This window comes from Molothrus ater, chromosome 3, assembly GCF_012460135.2.
Source record: "Molothrus ater isolate BHLD 08-10-18 breed brown headed cowbird chromosome 3, BPBGC_Mater_1.1, whole genome shotgun sequence".
In the NCBI taxonomy this organism is placed as follows: Eukaryota; Metazoa; Chordata; class Aves; order Passeriformes; family Icteridae; genus Molothrus; species Molothrus ater.
Window position 1 is genome coordinate 7,043,392 of NC_050480.2, and position 23,958 is coordinate 7,067,349.

At 45.0% G+C, this 23,958-nt stretch overlaps 1 protein-coding gene across 4 annotated transcripts in view; it reads right to left on the minus strand.

Moving 5' to 3' along the window:
• The window catches only part of STUM (stum, mechanosensory transduction mediator homolog), a 48,640-nt gene that overhangs the window by 12,253 nt on the left and 12,429 nt on the right, over positions 1 to 23,958 (minus strand). For 2 of the 4 annotated variants that reach the window (XM_054514294.1, XM_054514293.1), the window contains exon 2: positions 2,497 to 2,703. In XM_054514294.1, the coding sequence (XP_054370269.1) occupies positions 2,497 to 2,703 (207 nt within the window). The remainder of the gene's footprint in view (positions 1 to 2,496; positions 2,704 to 23,958) is intronic. The other 2 variants (XM_036380201.2, XM_036380198.2) reach the window with 1 other exon arrangement.

Here is a 23,958-nt window from a genome sequence, read left to right on the forward strand (position 1 = left end):
AGGTGAAATTGCTCCATCCCTTAGGGAAAGCCTGAGCAGAGTTCCTGGCCCTCAGCTGCTTCCCACCCTCCTCCTCACTGCTAGCCCTCACCAGCTTAGACAGGACCTGCTGTGTCCTGCCTCTAGCCCATTCAAATAGCCTGGCACCCTCACAGGGACACCTGGGATCAGTCATTTCAAGGCAAGGGGACATGAGGTGGGCAGTGGTTTCACACTTTTTTAACTGTTTCCCATCTGCACCCAGATTCAAGTTGCATGGTGTACAGTTTCTGTTCTGTGCATCCAATGGTTTGCATGCAAACAAAACCCAACCAAAGCAAACTAGCAGTGTTCTTAAATGAAATGTCTTATTCCTTGCATTAGAAACATGGTTTCCTTCTTAAGTTATTATTTTTTCTTTCAAATATGATAACAAGAATCAACCACTTTGGGACTGACAGGGCTGTTTGATACAGGTAAGAGCAACCAGTCACTTCATTCTTTGTTTCAATTAAGGCTTTTCTTTTCTTCTCCATCAACCCAGAGCTGCTGCATTTAGCCACTACTTTCTCTGCATGGTAAGTAAACTTAAAAGCAGCTATTTAATGAGATGGCAAGAAACTGCCAAGGGCTGCTGCTGGTAAAACATAAGACATGTTGACTCCTCTTGCCATTCTCTACTGCCACCAGAGGGATGAAATACTGCTGCTGTGCTTGGGCGCCTCTTGACCCTGAGCATTGCCACCACATGCTGCTCATCCATCCTCTGCCTCCCAAACTGGTGGAATCCAGCCAGGTGTGGGAAGGAGTGTTTTGGAGATACTTCCAAGCTGTTTGGTTTTCTCCAACAGCGAAACTGGAGAAGACCCTTCCAGTAAGACCCTCCTAAGCACCAACCCCTCTAACTGGAGAGCAGGGCTTTGGAGCAAAGCAAGACACAGATTCAGTGGTGGTTCTTTGTCAGGACAGATGTTTCCCTGGCTCTCCCCACACCTGCAGAGTGGAGTCCTGCCAGACAGCAACCCACACATGGGGGCTGCCCCACAGAGGAAGAACACAAGAGTTGATGGTTGCAAACTTATGGCGCTACACGCAAATCTGGCAGGTTCTTGAAGACACATCACACGTACACCAATTCACAATTTAGCCTCAGAAATGACCTGCTCTGCAGGTACATCTAGGAGGAAATGTGGCAGGTGGTTTGCAGGGTAAAGCAAAGTGCAGTACTGCCTTCATCCTGAGAAAAGCTTTTGTTTTGCACATGTTCAGGTTTTTAATATCCATCGTTTGCTCTGCATGGGGACTGCCTTAACTGAAGCTGGCTCAGAAATTAACAGGTGGTTTGGTGAGAGGATTTAACCCCTGGGTTTGGCAACTGAAAATGTGCACTGGTTTCCTGCCTTTTTTTTTTTTTTTAATTCCAGTTTCATCCATTTTGTCTTTGGGAAGGTTTCTGGCAACTTCCTGAGATCCTCTCTCCCCCTCTGTCATGCAGCCACAGATGTCATCAGCAGAGATGACAAAGTGGAGCATCTTCAAACCAAAAGGCAAAAGCTGCCCATAAAATGGTCTCTGGGAGAAGGGCTTGTTTTGGGAGCTGCCTGTCCTGTCAGCCTGAAAGGTCTCAGACCTGTTTGGTTTGAGGGCTTGCCCATCAGCCTCTGGAAAGGGAGTGGGGTCTTGCAGATGGCACCAGCACCCTGAGCTCTGTGCTGCTTCTGGCTTTGGAGGTGAGATGAGGTTGTCACCTCCATCCTCTGCACCAGGATACAGGAGAATATGACACAACTTTTACACCAGTGAAAGCCTCTACCAAATGAAAGTTACAGAGCCTGTGTTCTGGATTGGTCATATCTACTAACTGGTGGCTTCAATTATGAACATTTGAAAAAGGATTCTTCTTTCCCTAAACTAATGTTTTAGTCAACTCAAAGGGTGTATGGGATGTCATTCTAGGAGCAGCAAAGCACTTCTGGCTCAGCCTAAGAACTTGGTCTGAAACATGAAAAAATACTCCAAAACAATGGGTAAATGTATCCTGGGGAGGAAGAGGAGAATCCAGGAGAGTCCCCAGGGCTTTTCTGGGGACAGCTAGCCCTGGGAGCAGAACTGGCCTAGCAAGAAGGTCTCAGTAACCACAGATTTGCAGCCAGAGTCACAAGGGAGAAAGAGCTTTCTTATTCAAATGGATGTGACCAGGGCAGAAGGGGCTCCAGACAGCAGAGTTCACAGTGCTCCCCCTTCCTGCACATTTCATTTCATACAGGGAACTTCCCGACACATGTGGTGGGATGGGAGACTCTCCCAGCTATGTCACAGGGCCCATTCCCACTGCCTCCCAGCAACTTCTCTGCCGTGCAAAGTCCAGGGTAACTGCATTTCTCATGGACTTGCAGAGCCCATCCCGTGGCTCTTCCTCCCTACAGTGCAGCCCAGCAGCTCACGGGGCCATTGTCTGGGACACAGCACCATTGCCATGGAGAGGAGCGGTCAGGAGGGTGAGCCCACTGCACTTACTTGCCAGGATGACCATGTCCATGCCCCAGAATATGCTCATGATCCAGCCCACCATGATGATGGCCGTGAGGATCTGGATGAGGGCGGCGGCGATGTTGAGCCAGAAGACGCAGCACCGGTGCCGGTCGGGGAGGTCGGTGCGGGCCCCGCAGAGCACGGTGAAGGCCGACACGAACGTGCCTGGGGACACACAGCAGCACAGCAACCCTGAGAGAGAGCCAGGCAGAGGCAGCACCCCTGAGAGCCAGGCAGAACCCCTGAGAGAGAGCCAGGCTGCACCTCCTGCCCTCACATCGCCGCCCTCCCCTCAGAGCGCCTCGCTTTCCGTGCTTGGAGAGCAGGGTGGAAAAAACACTCCTTGGGTGTAGCAAAATCATCATCTCCCCCAACAAAGAGAAATTATTGATGTCTGACTGCAAGGCGTTGCGTGAAAAATGGGTATTTTGTAGTTGGCTTTTAGCAAATACTGAAATGAATACGGCAAAAGACAAATCAAACCAGCTGATGCTATAGCAGGGCCCTGCCCACTTCTCCCATTTCCCAGGGCTTTCTAAATTTTCCATTTTTGCACTTCACAATAACAAAGAACAAATTTGTATTTTTTTAAGGGCAGAGGAGTGAACAAAATGCAGACTCAATGAGTGGGAGTGGGAAAGCTGTCCCCAGGGGCTGGGGCTGCTGGGGGGCTCTAACCCTGCACTGGCACAGGGAGGAGAGACATGTTTCCCCAGCCTCTCACCCCTAGAACCACCCAGACAGGAGATGTGTGTAGCCATGATATTTTCTGAAAAGTCCTTTCCTTAGGATTTTTTCTCCTGAGAAGCTGAGAGGCCTCAGGAACAAAATGTAAACAATGGTTACCTGCTACTGTGGAATGCAACAGGTGGATCCATGATTGGTCTCATGTGGTTGTTTCTAATTAATGGCCAATCACAGCCCAGCTGGCTTGGACTCTCTGTCTGAGACACAAGCTTTTGTTATCATTCTTGCTTTTCTATTCTTAGCTAGCCTTCTGATGAAATCCTTTCTTCTATTCATTTAGTATAGTTTTAATATAATATATATCATAAAATAATTAATCAAGCCTTCTGAAACATGGAGTCAGATCCATCTCTTCCCTCATCCTAAGACCCCTGTGAACACTGTCACAGATGTGGGCAGCAGGAACCCTTCACCCCCCTGCCCTGCTCAGGCTGGCTCCGGCAGACACACACACAAAAAAAAGGAGTGGCACTGCATTTTTGCACAATTTTTGCACACCCAGTCACAGGCTGCTACCTGAGGGCATGTTTTAACCAAGCAGAAGTAGCTAAACTTCTTAAAGTGCTGGAGCCAGGGGACCTGGTGTGGCAGCCCTTGGCTCGGCTTGAGACCAACTTGCAAACCTCGCAACCACACTCCAAACTTCCCAAAATGTTTCAGATGAAGGATCTTGTTCATGTATGAAAATTAAAGCTGGAGAAAAAAACCAAAAACCTACACCTCATCAGCCTTTCACAAAGATTCTTCCTAAATTTCTACTCTTGGACAAGGCAGATTTTTTACTTTTAGCTGCTATGTTGTGCTCATGGTTGGCTGACACTCACAGCTCAGGGAAACCTTGTCTGTCCCACAACCAACACAAAGAAATACACACTATGGGTAAGGAGCAGAAGAAGCAGTTCCTGGCTCCTCTAAAATATGAGCTGTTGGCCAGGGGGTTCAGGCACCTTTTCGAAGTATGGATTTCAACACCTCTTAGAGTTATGAATTGTCCTTGGGTTTTTCTGAAACAAATACAGCATTGCTAAGGTAAGTACCAAGGTGCAATGTTGATTGTATTGGATAACACAGTTCTGTGAAGTGCCTTCTTTCATCAGTATCTTGAATTAAAATGATAGTTTCTACAAAAAGTGCCTTTTCCCCCACTTAAAGGATGGAAACCTGCAAACAGCCCGTAGGATGTGAATGAATGAGCACATCTTCAGTGCACGAGTGCCTTGTTGAACTCAGGGAAGGTGGGAGGCCCTTGGTTGGACTGAAAACAGGGACAAAACACTCAGTTTGCACCCTTGTAGTAAATCTTATCAGACCAAGAGAGCAGAACCATCTGGTTAGAAGCAAAATACCATTTTATCCTGCACTGCCGGGGAGGTGGAAGAGAGAATCTCTTTCTTTGCTGCCTCTTCCTTAGTGGGTCACAAGGATAACAGGCAGCTGAGATGCCAAAATGCTGGGGAAGGCTGGCTACAGCCTATTTTTAATCCTGACACCCTCTGCAAGCTTCAATTCCAGTGTTTCCCTAACACTCCACCAGCTCCTAAAACCCTGCTTGTCTTCCTGCCATTGGCTGGATCCGATTTCTTATTTCACCCCCTCCCTGTGGCCTCTGCCAGAGCTGGGCATGGAGCAGGCATGGAGGGGACTGAGGGGTGCTGCTGGGGCAGGGGGAACACAGCCCTACAGCACAGCATCACTGCCAGGGACAAGGGCAGCATGAGAACCACCCTTGGGCGTCCTCGGGCAGGGTTTCATCCCCAAATCCACAGAAACAAAAGGGTCTGCAGAGAGGAAAGGGAAAGTCATTATAGTCCCAAAGGATGTTGTGTGAGTATCCCCGTAGCTGTCTCTTGCTCTGTGGCATTGTCTTCCACGTCTCTTTTGTCCCCTGTGTGGGATTATGTGACATCTCTGCCCTGCTTCACCCACCTTTTTTTTTTCCTTTATAGTTTATCAAAGCAGAAGGAAGCCTGGAATATTTCCCTCCTGCTTCCTGCAAGTGTTGTCTTCAAAATTACACCACAGCAGTCTCTGAGATTAAATATGGATTGAGGCAAGATCAGAGGCTGGGTGTTTATGTTTTCCCATCAGGATGCAAAATCTTGCCAAATGGAAATGCCCGTCTCTTTTAAAAATGAAAATCTTCCCCTCTTGCCTAACCTTTAACTCTTCCAACATGTGTTACAAAGAAAAGTCAAAAATGAGCAATAATTCTTAAACTACAGCTTCAAATCCTTCCAGTGAAGCTTTTAAATATTTAGAGCAAGGTGCTGAATTAGCCAATTAATGCCCTAAATACCACAGTGACTAAGCTAAAGTCTAGTCCCATTCAGAAAGGAATAAAGCTAACAAAGCATTTAAGTGTCCTCCTCTGGACTGGGAATAGATACAGAAACTGGGATTAAAATCTCCTGAACCTTGACTTCTGATTCCTCTTCAGGCCACCTTCCTACTCACAGGAGCCAATTCATTTTTCCAGTGTCAGTCCATTTTCTTTATTACTTATGATGAGCCAATCTTTGGGAGCTTGCTGGCATTTTTGAACACAAGACTTTGGCTGTGCCAGCAGGCATGGGATGGAGGCATTTTCCCTCTACTCCACACATTGAGAATGTGAAGCAGGAGTAAGAGTCTTAAATGCTTTTGCCAAAGAAGATGTTTTCTCCTTCCTGGTTACACACTGCCAGATATAGAATTATTTGCATCTGGAAAGGGAGAGGTGGAGAGGAGGAGGAGGAAGGCAAGCAAGCTGTATCTGCCTCAGAGCTGGGGCACTGAACCATTTCCCTCCCTGACCATTCAAACACTTGAATCCCTACAGCCTGGAAATCCTAAACCTGGAATGCCAGCTGCTGGGGTGATGTTGGCCAAATAAATCAGCAGTCCAAAAGGGTCTCAGGTTGTGAGTGCAGCCAGCAATCACAAACCAGTAACTCCACGAGCAGATATAAACTGAACACCCATGCAGTTGTGCCAGTATAAGATAAGTAAATGATAGCAAGCATTTCTTCCATCTTCCCAATGGAAAAAAAACACCCAAACTGCAATGAAATCTGGGATTATTCTAAATCATTAATTAATACAGCCTCTTTGTGGACACAGGGGAGGTGATGGAGTTGTCCTGGACTGTTTTTAATGAGTCTGTTTGTTCAGCCCCTTGCAGTCACCTGGCTGAACTGTACACAGCAAGTACCAAGGGCAGAGGGCTGGGTGGGAGATGAGGATTGCTCTTCTGGAGCAGCTGGGAGGCAGAGGGTGCAGGCACCCTGTGCAGCAAGGCTGTGAGGGGCTGTGACACTGATCCTGCTCTTCAAACTCATCTCACTTGGGGCAGTGTCAGCCAGCTGGGGGACCCACATGGTGCTGGGACAGAAAAAGAGCCTCTGGGAGCCTCTGCTTGCTTTGGCTGTCAGCACAATTGGGGTATTTTTAGACTACACCAGCCTGCTGCTTGTTTCCAGCAGTTTAACCCATTGAACACAAAGGGGATGTGTTATCTGCAGAACAACACAATTAAATGAAGGAGCAAAGGAGGGGGTTTGGCCCTTTCTTTCCTTTCTGGTCCATTGTCATGCAGGATGAAGTCTCCTCTCTGATGTCTGCTGGTATCTTGGCAGCCACAGCCTTCCCAAGAGCATCACCTGCTAGTTCCTGGCCTCACAGCCCACAGAAAAATAGTATGAGAGGGCTAGCTTGGGCTTTTCTCTTTCAGAGCAAAACCTCACGCCCTGGAAATGGATCCCCTGGTTTCCTGTTGTTTGAGTCACTCACCCAGGGTGGAGAAGGGATGAGGTCAAGACCATGGCCTGTCCTGAGCAGTCTCCTCTGTGTTATCCCTGAGTGCAGAAGGGAATGTGTTATGGAATGCCTTAAGCTGCAGAAGAGTTTTTCCTCTCCTGTTTTTACAAGAAAGACCATCCTGGGCACTCTTGCAAGGGCTTTAGTCAGACAGAGCTTGGCACATTCCATGTGGAGGACCAGCTGTGATGGCACCTTCTCAGGAACATCAGAAGTGGGAGCCTGGTTGGAGCCAGAGGAAGATGGGACACTGATGACCACAGTGGAAGTGCAAGTAACTTGAGCATGCAGACAGCTTAGTGGGCTTCCCACTGACTGCCAGGTACTGAGACTTCCCAGAAGAAAGCATCTCTGATGCAAGGAAATCACATCTGATGAGCTGGTACAGGTGGAGGAACAGCAGAAACCCAAATTACTGCAATCAGGGGCCGCAGGTGGAGATGATGATGGTGATGATTCCCTACCCTACAAAAGCCTGGAGTGGGTAGGGAGCATTTCTTCCTCAAAATCATTGAAGACATTCCCCTGTAGTTCTGGGAGTAAATAAGGCAGTGTTATGGTGCCTCCTTTCCTGCTCCCAGAGAGAAAAACCAGGGCCATGTCACGACTCAGGAGCTGGAGCAAAGCTGCAGGAAGCACACAGCTGGAGGCAAGTACAGGCAAAGATGGGAACAGAACTGGAGGTGTCTGTGGGAGCAGGGCTGTTGGATCATCACAGGGAGATGTAATTAATGAGTGTGTGCTTTGTGGGGATGAGCTGTGCCTGTATTGTGTCAGGGGAGCGCTCTGTGTGGGGACACGTCTGCTGCGCAGCTTTCAGTTTTCTTAAGTAAAATGATTATTAGCTGTCATTAAACAGTGCTGGCAGGTTTGTGAGGCAGATGTTGTGGATGTGCTGAAAATTCATGAGATGTGCAAGCTCTTGCTGGTGTGAGTCAGAAGAAGCTGCACAGGAATGGTTATAAGGACTGCACTCCTTGCCTTGGTATAAATTGAATATGGTATCTATTAGTCAAGGCATCCTTGGCCCCCAGTGTCATGAACTTGTTTTTATACTCTAGTTAGAGGTGTAAAGAGTCATTTTGGGAGTGGAGGCTTATTGTAGATGCAGGCAACCCCAACAAGGGGAGAGAATGATGTATCTGACTCCATGTTCTCAGAAGGCTAATTTATTACTTTATTATACTATATTATATTAAAGAATACTATACTATACTAAAGAATACAGAAAAGATACTTACTGAATGCTAAAGAGGTAATAATAATGGAAACTCGTGACTCTTTCCAGAGTCCTGACACAGCTTTGCCCTGATTGGCCAATGAGTCAAAACAACTCACACCAGAATCCAATGAAACAATCACCTGTGGGTAAACAATCTCCAAACACATTCCACATGAGCACAACACAGGAGAAGCAAATGAATTAAGAATTGTTTTTCTTTTTCTCTGAGGCTTTTCAGCTTCCCAGGAGAAAAATCCTGGGCAAAGGGATTTTTTCAGAAGATGTGAATGCCACACTTGGTCCCTCAAAATTAACAATCTGAATCCCACAGATTGAGATCTGCCAGGAGGGGACATGGATGACACCTTGGTGCAAATGCCAGGTCCCCTGGACAGCTGTGTGGGCAGGGACAGCAGGAACCCAAGGGTAGGAGAGGGAGAGGAGAAAGGGAAGGAGCAGAGAGTGGAGGCAGCAAACGTGACAGAACCTAGAAGTTGCCATGGAGAGCAGCTCATGAATTTTTCTTCCATGGCCTGCTATTAAAAATGTTTTGTTTAGCTTTTGCCAGCACATTGTTTTTATTTTCCCCTTCCATATCCGAAGGACATCCAGAGGGAATTTTTGGCTCCCTCCATTCCTCTTGGCCTCACTGTGGACAAAAATATACAGTGACAAGGGAGAGCTGGCAATCCTTGTCTCCACAGGGTTTGTTCCAAGTCCTGAGCCTGCAGAAGGCAGGCTGTGTATGGGGTGAGCTCTCTGCTTTCCCTACACATGTAGAAAATGACCAGCACATCCCAAAGCACCGTGTGTCCATGGCTGATCCCAGCTTTCCCAGCACCTGGATGTAGCTCCAGCACTGAGCTCTGCATCTGTTTGTTATCAGGAGCTTTGTGTCATGTGGTCAGAGCACACTTGACAGTGTTTTTGTAGCTTCTACAGAAGGCAGCCCACGTGCAAGTAAGACAGCAGTGCCTTTGCATCAAAAATGAGATTTTTCTCGTATTTAATGCTCTAGAAGAAGTTAACTCTTCCGAAATGCAAGGGTTTTTTAACTAAAACTTCAAAACTTGACTGCAACAAGCTTTCACAGACTTCCAAGTCTAAAAATACACAGCAAAATCTTAAATTACATGGTGGGGGGGGGGGCTGCATGAAGGTGAAGTGACTTACTAAAGCTTTAATTATACATGGACTGATCCAAATTATTTTTACTCTGCAGCACTGCAATGTTTTGAACACTTAAAAGCAGCCACCCATAAATAGTGAGATTGAAGTACAGCTTGTTCCACTGCCAGACATTCCATAATCCTTGGGTGAAGTTTTCCAGTCCAGTCCTATGGTTTAATTCTGTTGACTTGTATTTGAGACTGGAGAATTTCTGCTGAACAGCAAATGCAAGGCCCCAGATAATCTAGAGTGGTGGAGCAAACCTCAGAATTCTACCAGGACTTGCTGAATTATCTTTGCAAGTTGCACCTGCTTGATTCTCAGATTTTTTTTTTTTCCTCCTTCTGGATAAATGATGTGGTCCCAGAACCACCAATGGCATTTTGCATCATGCTTTACAACAGTGTGAGCCACTGTGGAGAACATGTGGTGTCCCAGAAGTGGGGGGGGGAGTGTTGCTACATGGACAGGAAATAGACATAGGGAATGGGAAAGCTGTAAAGAGTAATGCCTACCACCTACAGCTATGGAATATGAATTGCTGGAGATAAGCTCATCAAAGTCCCTCAGAAGTGGATGACAGCCCATCTGCATGTCAGACAGGGAATGAAGAGCCAGGGAGGCTGAAGGAGCTGCCACTGGTTTCACGTTGTGAAAACAGCTGAGGCACTGCAGCCTTGCTCCTGCTCAGTGCTTGCTTTTTTTCTTTACTAATGGAATGGAGAGAAGATTTTTAATTAATTTACATCCTTATTAAGCATGCCAGCATTGAGAGAAATAATGCAACTGGCTTCCAATTATAACAAACATAAAGGAGAACAAAAGGCATGACTGCTGTTTACAGCACAGGGAGGTTTGTGGAGAGCTCATCTGACCCAAGTGGAGTCATTCCTGCTGCTCTGTAACTTTATCAGCAATTTAAAAGCTCTTTTTTTTTTTATGGAATCAGCTCTGCTGCTGGTTTCTCTCTGTCTGCTGCCATGCAGAACTTTCTGTATTTATATTGTCTGCAATAAACCAGGTACTTATCCCACCTTGTGTCCCCTTCCCCTGCTGGGAGCAGCAGTATGGATGCTCTGCCATGGCTCTCCTAGTCCCAGGCTGCTCTGCACCCACCCACTGCAGGAGCCTGGGACTTACATGAGAGAGGACCCAAGGAGCCAGAAATAATCATCCACTAAACCATCTCTTATTCTTAAGACTCCCCTTAAGTCTCTGCTCCTATTCACAGAAATTGATTTTCTGTTTCCTTGGTGTACATCCAGAAACAAACCTCAAGCCATTCTGTTTTGTGCTGTTGATACAGAAATAATTTGATTCTGGCTTTTCACCCAAAAAGCTGGAAGCTTCAACAGCAGAATGTCTGGGGAGAGCCCCTCCTCATTTCAGAGAGGCCATGAAACCTCTTGCAAGAAAAGCTTTCTGACTTTCTGATCCCTCCAGTTTCTAAAGGATGCTGGAAGTAAAAGCTGTGTTGTCACTGTCACATCTTCTGAAAAATCCCTTTGCCAGGATTTCTTCTCCTGGGGAGCTGAGAAGCCTCAGAGAAGAATGAAAACAATAATTATCTGATTGCTTCTCCTGTGTTTTGCTGCTTTGGAATGTGGTTTGGAGATTGTTTCTCCAACAGGTGCATGTTTGATTGGTTTCATGTGAATTGTTTTGACTTAATGATCAATCCCTGTCCAGCTGTGTTGGGACTCTGGCAGCAGTCACAAGTTTTCATGATCGTTCTTTGTAACCTTCTGTCTGTATCCTTTCTCTATTCTTTAGTATAGTTTAGTATCTTTAGTATAGAATTCTTTAATATAATATAATACCATAAAATAATAAATTAGCCTTCTAAGAACATGGAGTCAAATTCTCAACTCCTCCTTCATCCTGGGGGCCCAGCAAATACCACACTGTGTAACAGCAGAAGCATAATGAGGAAAAGCCTCTGGATTCTTATGAGCTTTCACACAGGCTCTTGCCAATTATACAGTGATGAACTGAAGTTTATTCTTAATTGTCTGTGCCACAGGAAGCTCTTTCTTGTCAGGCACAGAGCAGGAGGAGGGCAGGAAGGAGGAGGGCAGGCAGGATCCTGCAGCTCCCACATGAGTTTAAGGCTGCTGGGTGCAGCCACACCAAAGGCTCACTCCTCTCCCTGCCTCTGCCCTCCTCAGGTTCATCAAGTGCCATCAGCAGCCATCTCAGAGAGCTCTCATGGAGCACAAGGACAGCGGCAGGCCAGGAGCAGTGCAGGCTCTCTGCCCCCAGCCCTGCTGGCTGATCCAGCCCTGCAGCCACAGCTCCAGGTGAGCTCTGCAGCTGCTCTGCCTCCTCTGTCTCTCTCATCAATGCCTTGAGATGAATTTAGCCCTTTGAAGCTCCCGAGGAGGACCTGCTCTGCTCGTGGAAGGATGGATTAACTACTTGCAAGATTCACTGAGCAGTGACTCTGAGCTTGCTGTGATACCCTGGAGCCCTTAACTGTGAAGACAAATCATGTTAATTAGGGACTAGCAAGACACAAGACAGAATTAATCTTTTTAGAAAGTTAGATGGGGATGCAGAGCAATTAGGGGTTATTCTACTGAACAAGGCAGCTGAAATGGCAATGTAATAAATTGCATCAGCCTCCAAAATCACCTCAAAGTACAAGCTATCTTTTAAGGACTAGAGGAATGTAAAACAAAACTGACATAAATGTTCAGAGATTTGCAGTGATAAATGTACAGGAGATAACAAAAACATCCCTTCATCTTTTTTTCTTAATCCAGAAAACTCAGTGCACACACTTTATGAGCCAAAGTGTCTCAAGCAGGGACAAACAGGACATAAGAGAATTGCACTCTGTAGCTAAGTGGTGTGGTGCTGTACCCAGGAGTCTGGAATATGATTTGTGAGACCAGGACTCCATCCTGGATTTACAGCTGCTTGCTAAGTAATTCTGATGCTATAACTTGATTCTTATAATGCCAAAGTAACATTATTAAGGTGTTAATTTAGAGAGTCTGTCAGGAAATTCACTGTCTAGCCTGATGGGGCTATATCCTTGTTGTTCTGTTCAGTGCTGCCATTAGTCAAATAGTGACCAAGTCTTGCTTTTAAAGGACACTTTTCATAAAACCACTACTCTTAGATGAAAGGTAAAGCACTATACCTACTAAAGCCATTGCTGTTTTGCTGATGTACATAGCATCCAATATATTTAGGAGATGGTGCTTTACACTCTAAGTTTGGCTTTGGTACCTTCAGATGATTCAGACACTTTACAAACAAAAATCTCATTTCATGGTCATTTACTTGGCTGAGAATATCAAGATGTTTTATCCTATTCAGCAAAACCATTAGGGAGCATTTTCAACAATACCTGCAGCTTTTCCATCCCTTTTAACTGGAATTACCATCCCTGACCAGCATGATGGCAATGATCATCTCTGAACCTGATGGGATCTGCAGAAAAGCAGTGTGGGGTGAGGAGGACAAGGACCCACTCAGAGCTGAGCTGCAGCAACCCACGGCCTCCTTGGTGAGGGTGCTGTAATTCTCCTGTGGACCAAGCTCTGGAGTCTTCCTCAGCCATTTTGGCTCCCCTTGGAAAAGCCCCATGCAGGCCAACAAAAGCAAATCTCTTCTGGCAGCATGGAAATGAGCTATGGTACCTTGTGCCTGACATCACCCCAGCCCAGGCTCCATAAATAGTGCAAGCTGGAGTGACCCCTGACTCCACAGATTCTGTGGATATGAGCACCAGCCAAGACAAAAGAATCCAGCCCAGATAGAACAGTTTTCTAAAAGGAAGATTTCTGATTAGGATGGAGAAAATGTGGATATTATGGAGGGTGGTGCATGTGTCAGCAGCAGCAGCAGGTGTCCTGTGATGCTGTGGAGGAGAACCTGAGCAACCTGCTCTGCTTTAACCCACTTGGAGGAAGAACTAAGTGACCCCCAGAAGCCTCTTCCAGTCCCAGCTATTCCATGGTATTTCAGTAACTTTAACTATTCCACACAAAGCTTGGCTGATCTCCCTGGTTTTTCCCCCAGAGCTGTGTCCTCCTGCCACCACATGTCTGACAGCCCTTGAACACAGGCCTCTTGATTTCTCAATTTATTTTTGAAAAGCTGCTCTGGTTCTAAAATGTCAAGTGCAATTAGTCTCAGAGCAATCAGAAAACTTGCTTGTGAGTTGCTGATAACACCAAAACAGGTGAACCTCAAGCTGTGCATGCTCCTGTCAAACAGCTCAGGCAGCCTTTGTGGGGAGATGCAAATACTGCTTTCTGCAGAAGTACTGGCCTTCTTGAGAAGAAATATTTACTTGGATAAAATCATCATTTCTGCAGGGACTAGTCCTCTTCTGTCTGAGAGCAAAGCTAAAGGAAATGCCAGAGCTGAGCTGAGCAGGTCACAAACTCAGATGAGTACTTGTGTTCAAATGCCAGGTTATCCACAAACACTTAATGCTTCTTGGCCATCTGGATGTGTCCAGCAAGGCCTGCAGAGGCACAGCCCTGTAAATGTGCTTGTGAGGTTTTTATATGTGGTCTTTTCATTTGAATTCCCTGTTCCTCCCCTCACTTGGAGGTCTTGTGTTCCCAGTTTGCAGCAAATAGCACTTGATTTACACCTATTTGTGTCCAAGGACTGACTTTCCCTTTACCAAATACTTTCCAATATCTGCCAACTAGCTGCTGGTCAGCAGTAGGTAAAAATGAATGTGTATTTTTTTTGTAGATGTCACAAAGAACTGAGCTTCCAACATCACAATAGAGCACAGAATGATTTGGAGTAAAATACAAAAAGTAATACCTCTATGTACAATGACTTGAGCGCCTCATTTGCTGGAGGCTAGAGGAGATTTATATGGAGTGAGATGTACCAGGAAAAAGGGTTATACAGAGAAACTTGAAATTAACATGGCTACATCCCACCTCTTCTTTTTATTTTTATTTTTTTTAAATTCTGACCTGGAACAGGTTACAATGAGGTTGGGCACAATGGTAACATGGTTCACTCCTATGCCTGTCAAAAGGTGCAGCTGAGATTCAGACCTTTAAATGTCCTTTCCAGAAGTCACACTGGGGGCAGCAGACCAACCACAACACCTGACACTGACATTGCAATGCAAGACTTCTCAGTCTGAACAAAGATGCTGTTTCTCTGCTTCTGTACATCCCCCAGTTTGGCTAACTGGAATTCACCAGGGTCAGTTTTCCATTGTGTTTCCTAAGCAAGGCTGATTTTTTGGGGAGTACCAGTCCTGCTGAGGAAAGGGAATTCACATTTGCCACTTGAGTGCTAGCCAGGGCCGGGCTTCAAGTGGTAAGCAGTGTTTGCACCCCACAGGACTCTCCCTGGGCCAAAGAGCTCTTTCTGCAGTTCCTGACTATCCCCAAAGCTCCTCCTCCCATATTTTCTTGGGGACTGGGTACTGTGGCTTCCTGGAGCAGCTCAAAAAGCTTCATCCCCTCCCACTCACCAAGGACTGCCTTTTGCACCTTGCATAGCCCCCCCAGTTCAGGCCTCTGAACCAGAGGATTGCATTTCCTTGTAAAGAAGGAGTGGGCATAGAAAGAAAACACTTTCAAGAAGGCCAGGCACAGCTGAGGGACCATCTATCTAAGCTTTATTCATTTCTCTGTTGTTTTACTTTTCCTTCTGCCAAAAAATACTTCTGTATTGGACCCAGATTCATCCCTGACACGAATCCACTGACTGTCAGAGTTACACCAGGGATTAATTTGGCTCACCAGGGCTAACCTGATCTTGGCAGCAATTCTGAAGTGCAAACTGCAGAAAGACAGGACTTTTAAATAATAGCCACAGGCCATGGCAAACAGCATCCACCTGCTGCTCGGTGTGAGGTTGATAAATTCAAACATGGATAACATGGATACCTCCTAAAGCAGAATTAGAAATTGTAAAAAATTGATTCTATGTGCACACATGTTCTCTCCTAACTTTTTAGCCAGTCTGTTGAGCTGTGTGAGGAGCAGGCTCTGCTCAGCAGATGGTGTTGCTCTCCTTGCTCCCCAGCTGGCTCCTGGTGATCATGGCAGGTTCTTTGGGCTTGCCTTGTGCCCAGCAGCTGTACAGCTGTGAGATTCATTATCCAGCTCCTGGGACTCTGCAGCTTTAATGGCAGCTGTGTTTAAGCTCATTATCCCAGCTGGACTCACTGTATCAGCATTCACACTACAACATGAATTCAGTTTATGGCACTGCACAGCTGAAGCTAAGGGGAGGTCTGCACTCTACCCCACTGTAGAAAAGGTTTCTTACAAGTCTCCTACCTCAGCAGAGTTGTGTCAGTCATGCAGCTTCACTTGTCACTCCAGCTCCCCTAACCAACTTCCTTCTTCCCTTGCTTTATCTTGGAACATTTCCTACATTTCCCTTCTCTCACAAATGAGGTTTCTGTCCCCTCTGCTGGAACAGTTCTCACCAAGGTCTGCAGAGAGTGTGGAGGAGTGTCAGGACCTGTGCTCCACGTTTCTGTTCCTAGCTCTGGCCTGCACCAGGGCTCTGGCATCTTGCCTTCTGCCTCCCTTCTGTCTCCCACCATGTCCTCAGCATCTCTCACTCTCTGCTGCCATCCTTCTCTTCCCATGTCACAGAGGCACTGACTCAGCCTCTGCAATTCTCTTCCCCATTCTCTGCTCCCTCCATATCCTGCCCTCTTTAAACTTCACCTGCACACAAGCCTTTGTGCGCCATCTCCATTTCTTTGCCAGTAACTCAACTCCTGCATTTCTTTAGGACACTTCTCCCATATCCTGCCCACTCCTTGTGGTCTCTTGTCACCATGATATTTTCTGGGAAAAATCCTCTTTGCCCAGGATTTTCTCCTGGGAAGCTGAGAAGCCTCAGAGAGGAATGAGAACAATAATTATCTGATTGCTGCTCCTGTGTTTGGCTGCTTTGAAATGTGGCTTGGACATTGTTTACCAACAGGTGCATGTTTGGTTCCATGTGAATTGTTTTTAATCAATGACCAATCACCATCAGCAGTGTTGGACTCTGAGAAGTCAGTCATGGGTTTTTATTATTCATTCTTGTGGAGCCTTCTGATGTATCCTTTCTCTTTCTATGGTATAGTTTTAGTATAGCATTCTTTAGTATAATATCATAAAATAACAAATCAACCTTCTGAGAACTTGGAATCAGATTCTCATCTCTCACCTCATCGTGGGCACCCTCACAAACACCACAGTCTCTCTGCTTGGACATCCTCTCCTCTTAATGAAGATGGCAAAGTCAAACTCAATTTCTTTGCACAGTGAATGTTTCTTACTGGTGACACCACCAACCACCTTTTCAACAGACTGGCTTGCAAGGAAATAGAAAAGGAGGATAATTATGTATTTAATTCCTCCTTCTCCTTTCCCCATGCAGTCAGGTTTCTCCAACTTCTATTTAATTTTCCTCTCTCTCATAAGATTATTTTTTTTTCCTTCCTTCTATTCACCTACTCTCCAGCCAGAGTTCCATTTCAGATGCCACAACAAATGCTTTTCGCTCTAAAGCTTGGCTTTCAGAGCTGGTGAAAACCTGTCACTGTTTTCATTTACAGACATCCTGCAACACAAATGCCCTACCTTGAATTAGGGATTTGTTCTAGGTCCTGTGTGACACAAGGTAACTTGCTGTGACAATTTATTTCTGTAGTTACCCCATGTCCCAATCTGTATTAGGAATCTAGAAAGGCTGCATCAGTTAAACCATTGCTGTGTATTTTTATTTTTATTTATATATATGCTTTTCTTGCACGTGTAGGTACCTGCAGTTCTGAGCACCAAAAAGAGAGGCAGCAAAACTTTCTCCTGCCCAAAATTCAGTCCTAGTGCTCCTTCCCACACCACTCCTCAAAGCATGGGCTCCTGTGTGCTCTGAAAGCACAGACCCCTGATGCGCTGCTACACCTTGATGTTCTCCTCCTACTTAGGGATTCCTTACTCTTCTCTGATAATCCCTACAGGTGTCTGAAGTGTATTTCTAGAGTCATTATAACTTCCTACACTTAAGCATTAAATTACCCCACATTTCTAGCTAAAATAATTCATTTTTCTTTTAATTTTAGTGATTAAAAGCGTAGCACTTTTTCTTCTCTCACATTTTACAAAATGAGATTTCTAGTACAGTACTGTAGAAAAGCAGCAATCTGACACATCAGAGCTATTCTGCCATCTTTTATTGTGCCTTGTCTGCACTGAAAAAAAATAAGCATGTATTTTTAGCTGTGCTACACAGAACAAACTGATAGCAGAGGCCTGTTATTGTCATTCAAAGGAGCATTTGTTTAACCAGATGCACTCATGAAAAATTATCTTAAATTTTACAATTAGTATTTTTCAGAGAAAAGTGTCTGTCCCATGAAAAATCCAAAGACACTGATGCACTCAGACCACATCACAGAGCAGCTGCATCTTACTCCTTTTCTTGGAGATGGATTGGAACAGCAGCAGCAGCACTCTGGGACATCAGTCATGCACAGCAAACCCCATCTCTCCATCTCAGACACAGGGAAGGGATTAACACACTGCAACACTCTGAGCAGAAGGGTTTACTGTAGGATCTGACATCCTTAGTGATCCTTACACTGTGCACTACAAATGGAACCACTGCCCTACAGCAGCTCCTTGTAGGGAAATCTGTGACAAGCTGGTTCACAGGGGAGAAGCTGAAGTTCAAAATGCACAGATCAGGCTCCTGAATGAGAAGTTGCTAAGGTTTGTGCAGACCCCATTAGCTCTCACCCAGAAAATGTTCCTCATGTAGAACAGGAACTTCAGCACATGGTAAAAGCACTGGGTGCTTGTGTGTGATGGTGTTCACAGGGGTCTGAGGATGAGGGAAGAGACAAGGATCTGACTCCATGCCTCAGAAGGCTGATTTATTATTTTATGACATATATTACATTAAAACTATACTAAAAGAATAGAAGAAAAGGTTTCCTCAGAAGGCTAAGAATGGAATAGGAAAGAATGATTACAAAGGTTTGTGGCTTGGCTCTCTGTCTGAGCCAGGTGGGCTGTGATTGGCCATTAATTACAAACATCCAACATGGGCCAATCAAAGATCTACCTGTTGCATTCCACAGCAGCAGATAACCACTGTTTACGTTTTGTTGCTGAGGCCTCTCAGGATTCCTTAGGATTTTCCATAAAAGATGTCGGCAACACTTGTGACTGGGCAAAATTATGGTCATGGGTGGGTCTGGGGTGTAGGTGGAATAGATCAGCCTAAATGTGTTGTTCATGAAACCACAGGGAGCTCAAGGCTTCTGTGCTACCCTGGAAACTCCTCCTGTGCTCCCCTGCAAGAAACTAGAACTTTTTAGTTCTTTTTAGAACTAAAGGGCCTTTTAGAAATCTTTGCATTCACCTTTGCAATTTGCTCTGTACTCTCCTCAACCATGGCATCTGACAGAAAGTACGGCCAGATTCGGGGTGGGAAGAGGACTGGATGGAGTGAAAATTGTGATTAATTCCCCTTGGTACTCTTTGAACTAATATTGATAAAAACACAGAAGAAAGATCAAAGAAAAGAACAATATAGAGGTGCAAGTACCACTGGTGGAGTAGGAAATTCCCTGTGGCATTCACATTCTCTGAAAAAATTCCTTTGCCCAGGGTTTTTCTCCTGGGAAGCTGAAAAGCCTCAGAGAAAAGGAAAACAATTCTTATCTCATTTGCTTCTCCTGTGTTGTGCTCATGTGGAATGTGTTTGGAGATTGTTTACCCACAGGTGATTGTTTCATTGGATTCTGGTGTGAGTTGTTTTGACTCTTTGGCCAATTGGAGCCAAGCTGTGTTGGGACTCTGGAAAGAGTCACGAGTTTTCATTATTATCTTTTTAGCATTTAGTAAGTATCCTTTCTGTATTCTCTAGTATAGTTTTAGTATAGTATTCTTTAATATAATATAGTATCATAAAGTAATAAACTAGCCTTCTGATAAGATGGAGTGCTCCTCATCATTCCTGCCTTCGTCTGTGGCCCTGCAGTTACGATAATTCCCTGAATCTTAACTACCCCGAGGAAGAAAGGAGTACCTGGAGAAGGTGCAGGTGCACTTGCTGACATGTTGGCTGGCTGCACAAGGCAGAACCTGTGTGGAGCTGTGGGGAAGTTCAGCCTCATAATTCCCAGACAAGTCACAAATCATACAAGGCAGGCACAGTGTGCACCATCCATGGGATCCATGGGAAACATCCCATTTCTGGATCTGGCAATAAGGCAATACAAGTCTATCAGAAAAGTGCTTTTTATTTTCCTGTTAGTGGAAATTAACAGCTGAGCCAAACTGTTCAGCAGGGAGAGAACACAAACATAATTCTTGCCCTTCTCAAATGTCTGGCCCTAAACTATTTATAATCCTTCAAAAATGTTTTTTAACATATGCAAGTAACTGCATCTATTTTTCTACTTATTCTGTTTTAAACATACTGTCTCTTCTCTCATAATGTCCATACTGACCAAGAGCAGCACTTCACCTAGTTCCCTTTATTTTAGCATCTCATAAGTATTAATGATACCCCAGTGTATGTCTGTGTAATTACACATGGCAATGTTCCCTTCCTTCTGTTGAAGAATAGAAGGAAGGCAGAGAAACTAGAGCATGGACCTTTGAAAACACTTTGGCACCAAATTCCTACTGAAATCAAGGAGTTCCAGGCTAAATCATGCCTCAGGCCATAGTGAAAGAGCCTTCAGGTTGCTCAATCAAAATCTTGCTTCCTAGTTAAGCCTTGCTGCCCTCCATGGGTTTTGGCTATAATGAAATATATAGATTAGGATTACAAATATGGACCAGAAAATAAGTGTTACAGGACTTAAGGAATGTTCATCTGAAATCTTTCCCATCCTGTCATATTTCTTCCTGCTTTAGCAATGCTAATGACATCTCATAAGGATTTTTATGACTTGAGGAGAGCAGAACTGATCCAATAGTGTCCTGTCAGGTGTTTATGCTGTGCAGCTCTATTAGAACTTCATAGGCTGAAGAGGAACAGTGGCCATGCAATCAGTCTCTTAGGATAGGCAATAAACCTGTATCAGAGTCAACAGAAGGGAGCCCTTATCTCTGTCACAGCAGGTTCAGTGCAAAGTCCTTCCAGAGCTGTCCTAAACTTAAACTTGGCTTTAACCTTGGCTTTGCACTGAATTTTTGGTAGATGGTTTTCTCTGCTTTTTCTTGATGTGAGGTGCTGTCATCTCCAGCCAAGATCAAGGGACAAAACACTGTTTGTAGAATTGCCACAATCAAGTATCTGATGGATATGTCAGTGTCCCAGGAGTCAGAAGAGTGAGAAGGGAAACGTTTCTACATCAGTCATCCCACCCAGGGATTAGAGCCTGGCACCATCCTGGCTGGCTGGGCTGATGTGAGGAGAGGCAGTAGCAATTCTCAAGAGTCCCCTGGGATCACCTGCGAGCCCCACTGGTAAAGTGAGCAGCTCTCAATGCTACTGATACAGAGCATGCAAGGACCTCTCTCATGTTTTCCATCCCTTAGATAATGCATGAAGGAAAGAAACACTGTGAGCACCCAGCACATTCCCCAAGGAAGGGATCTAAACATCACCATGAGCAGTGCTGAGAGAACACATGCTCAAGGTGTTCCAGGGTCAGCAAAGCCTTGCTCAGGATTTGCAGGCTGGGCTAAGGAGGAATGCCAAGGAGAGCAGTGTGGTATTTTCTGAGACCCCCATCATTGGAAGGAAAGAATGATGAATCTGACTCCATGTTCTCAGAAGGCAAATTTATTATTTTATGATCTATATTATATTAAAGAATGCTATGCTAAAACTATACTAAAGAATACAGAAAGGATACTTACAGAAGGCTAAAAGATACTAAATGCTAAACTAAACACTCGTTCCAGAGTCCAACACAGCTTGGACCCAATTGGCCAATAAGTCAAAACAATTCACAGCAGAAACCAATGAAACAATCACCTGTTGGTAAACAATGTCCAAACCACATTCCAAAGCAGCAAAACCCAGGAGAAGCAAATCAGATAATTAGTTTTCATTTTTCTCGGAGGCCTCTCAGCTTCCCAGGAGAAGAATCCTGGCTAAGGGATTTTTCCAGAAAATATGATGGTGACAGAGCAGGACAGAAACTGGTGATGTGATGTGCTGTGGTGAGCTGCCCATGGCTGGCTGCCACACACCCACCCAGCCACCCTCTCACTCCCCTTCCCTTCCAAAGGGCAGAGGGGGAAAATAAGACTAAAAAAGTTTGTGGGTCAAGATAAAGGACAGCAGGATCACTCAGCAATTATTGTCAAAGGTGAAACAGACTGCACTTGGGGAAAACCAATTTATTGCCAATTAAAGTTTGGATAGTGAGAAACAAAACATGACCCTTGTCCCTTAATTTTCTCTCCGCTCCCAGGTAGAGTTCTTCTTCACCTTTCACTTCACTCTTTCATTCCTGATTTCTCTTCCTCTGCCCCACTCTGAACAGTGCAGGATGGATGGGGGAGTGACTGGGAGGATTTGTGGTCAGTTCATAAAGTTCCTCTCTGCCACTCTTCCCTTTTGATGCTTTCCCCCTGTTCTGGTTCAGCCAGTTGTTCCACAATTGGGGGAAATTGTGCCCTAGCACAAACTTTGGGGGAAATCTGCCCCAGCAGGAGCTCTCCACAAGCTCCATTCCTGCCAGGAGTTCCTGTTCCAGCATGGATTCTCCATGCACATCTCTCTGGGATGTTCTCACAGATGTGTCCCCCTCCCTCTCAATATGACACACTTTGGGAAAGAGCTGCCAACGAGCTGCACTCTGTCATGATGGAAATTAGAGAAATTGCAGGGGTTTGTGTTGAGCGCTCATAAGAAAGAGAGAAAGTCTGAGTTTCAAAAATGCAGCAATTCCATGAGACACAGCAGATGTGTATGCATTAGGAGACAGCATTGAGGTCAGAACTACTTCAGTTCTTGTGAGGATGAGATGAGATCCAGAAAGATATGTGGGCAATGCCTGAAGTGTTTTGAAACTATTGAAGCAAATGCCTGATTTTGCAAACCAGATAATGGGTAGCTTTCATCTGACCTAACTTCTGATATCTGCAAGGGAGGTGTCTTGATCTGAGCCACTTACCCTCTGGAGGCAAATAAATAAATAAATAAAAAGAGATGGAGGCCCCCAGAGGGTGTGATTGACTTAACCTAGTTTAAGGAGATGAGTCACATGCTGGTAGTGCCTCATTCCTCCTCTCACTTTATCAAGGCAACCAGCTCAGGTAGGTGCACAGGTTACATGAACCCCATCTCATCTGCCCAATAAATACCTTTGCCATTAATCTGTTTTGATTAAATTTTACTAATAAAAATTCTCCTGCTCTGGTGTATCAGCCAGCTTATCAGCACCTTTAGGAGGAGCTCTTCCTACAGGCCAGTAGGATTTTACTCTGTGCACTACAAATCTTCCTCTGAAACTTCTGGTGCTGACAGAGTGAGGCACAACAGGGCCAGGAGTTTGTTCTGCAGGACTCCTGTGCCCTCAGTGCAGAAAACAGCCCTGTTACTATGGCTACAGGAGGATGGCAGAACCTAAACTCTGCTTTATGGTAATACCAATGCACCTATTTTTAAATAACATTTTTACTGCTCATCCCTGTTGATGAAGAGAAGTAAAGAGGAGTTCTTTGTTCTGATCATTACAGTTTATCAAAATGACCTTGTTGCTGCCTGAAGGCTTTGCAATGCTGATGAAATGCTCTTGCAACAGCAGGAAGACATCTAAATTTGATGTTTCTAGCTCTTTTCATATTGCTTTTCTTCTGGAGGGTATCTTTTTCCAACATGACAGTGTTTGCAGGGCTCAGATGAGCCCTGTTGCTAAGAAACAAGTCCCAACTGTGCCTTTAAAACTCTGTCTTTAAACATACAACTCAAGAAAATGTTTTTCTTTTCATTACACTGTATTGTGTGTTTTTATTAGGACTTCTTTTAACTTGGATCTCACTCTTGAGGTTACATTCCTATCACACCATCTTCTGGAAGAGGACCTTTTCTTTTTCCATTGTCTGTACAGTGCCATGGTCACCTACATAGTTGCATAAATAATATATTTTAAAATAGTATCATTTAAAGGATCACAGTAAGGCCCCATTTTGTGCACAATTGTGGCAGGAATACAGAGCCTACTTACTGCAAATATTGGTTAATACTAAACTACAAAGCACAGTATAAATCAGTGCTCTTGCAAGAGCACTTGTGCTCATCTGTGCTTGCCTGGCTTTGGATTTTGTTGTGGCTTTTCTTTTGCCATATACTGACTAAAACAGGCTGAAGCTCCTCGTGTGTGTGCAAGAGAGTTTGTGGCTCTCACAGGCATAAAGCAGATCATAGAAACATGGGAGGGAGTAACCAGCACATCCAAACTAAAAACTGCTTTGTCCACCCTGCCTATTCACTGTGCTTTCATTATTGCATGTCACAGACAACACACCCCTCTTCTCAATGAACACCAAGTCCAAGAGTGATGGAAGTAGTTCATTAATAACAGTTTTCCTGGA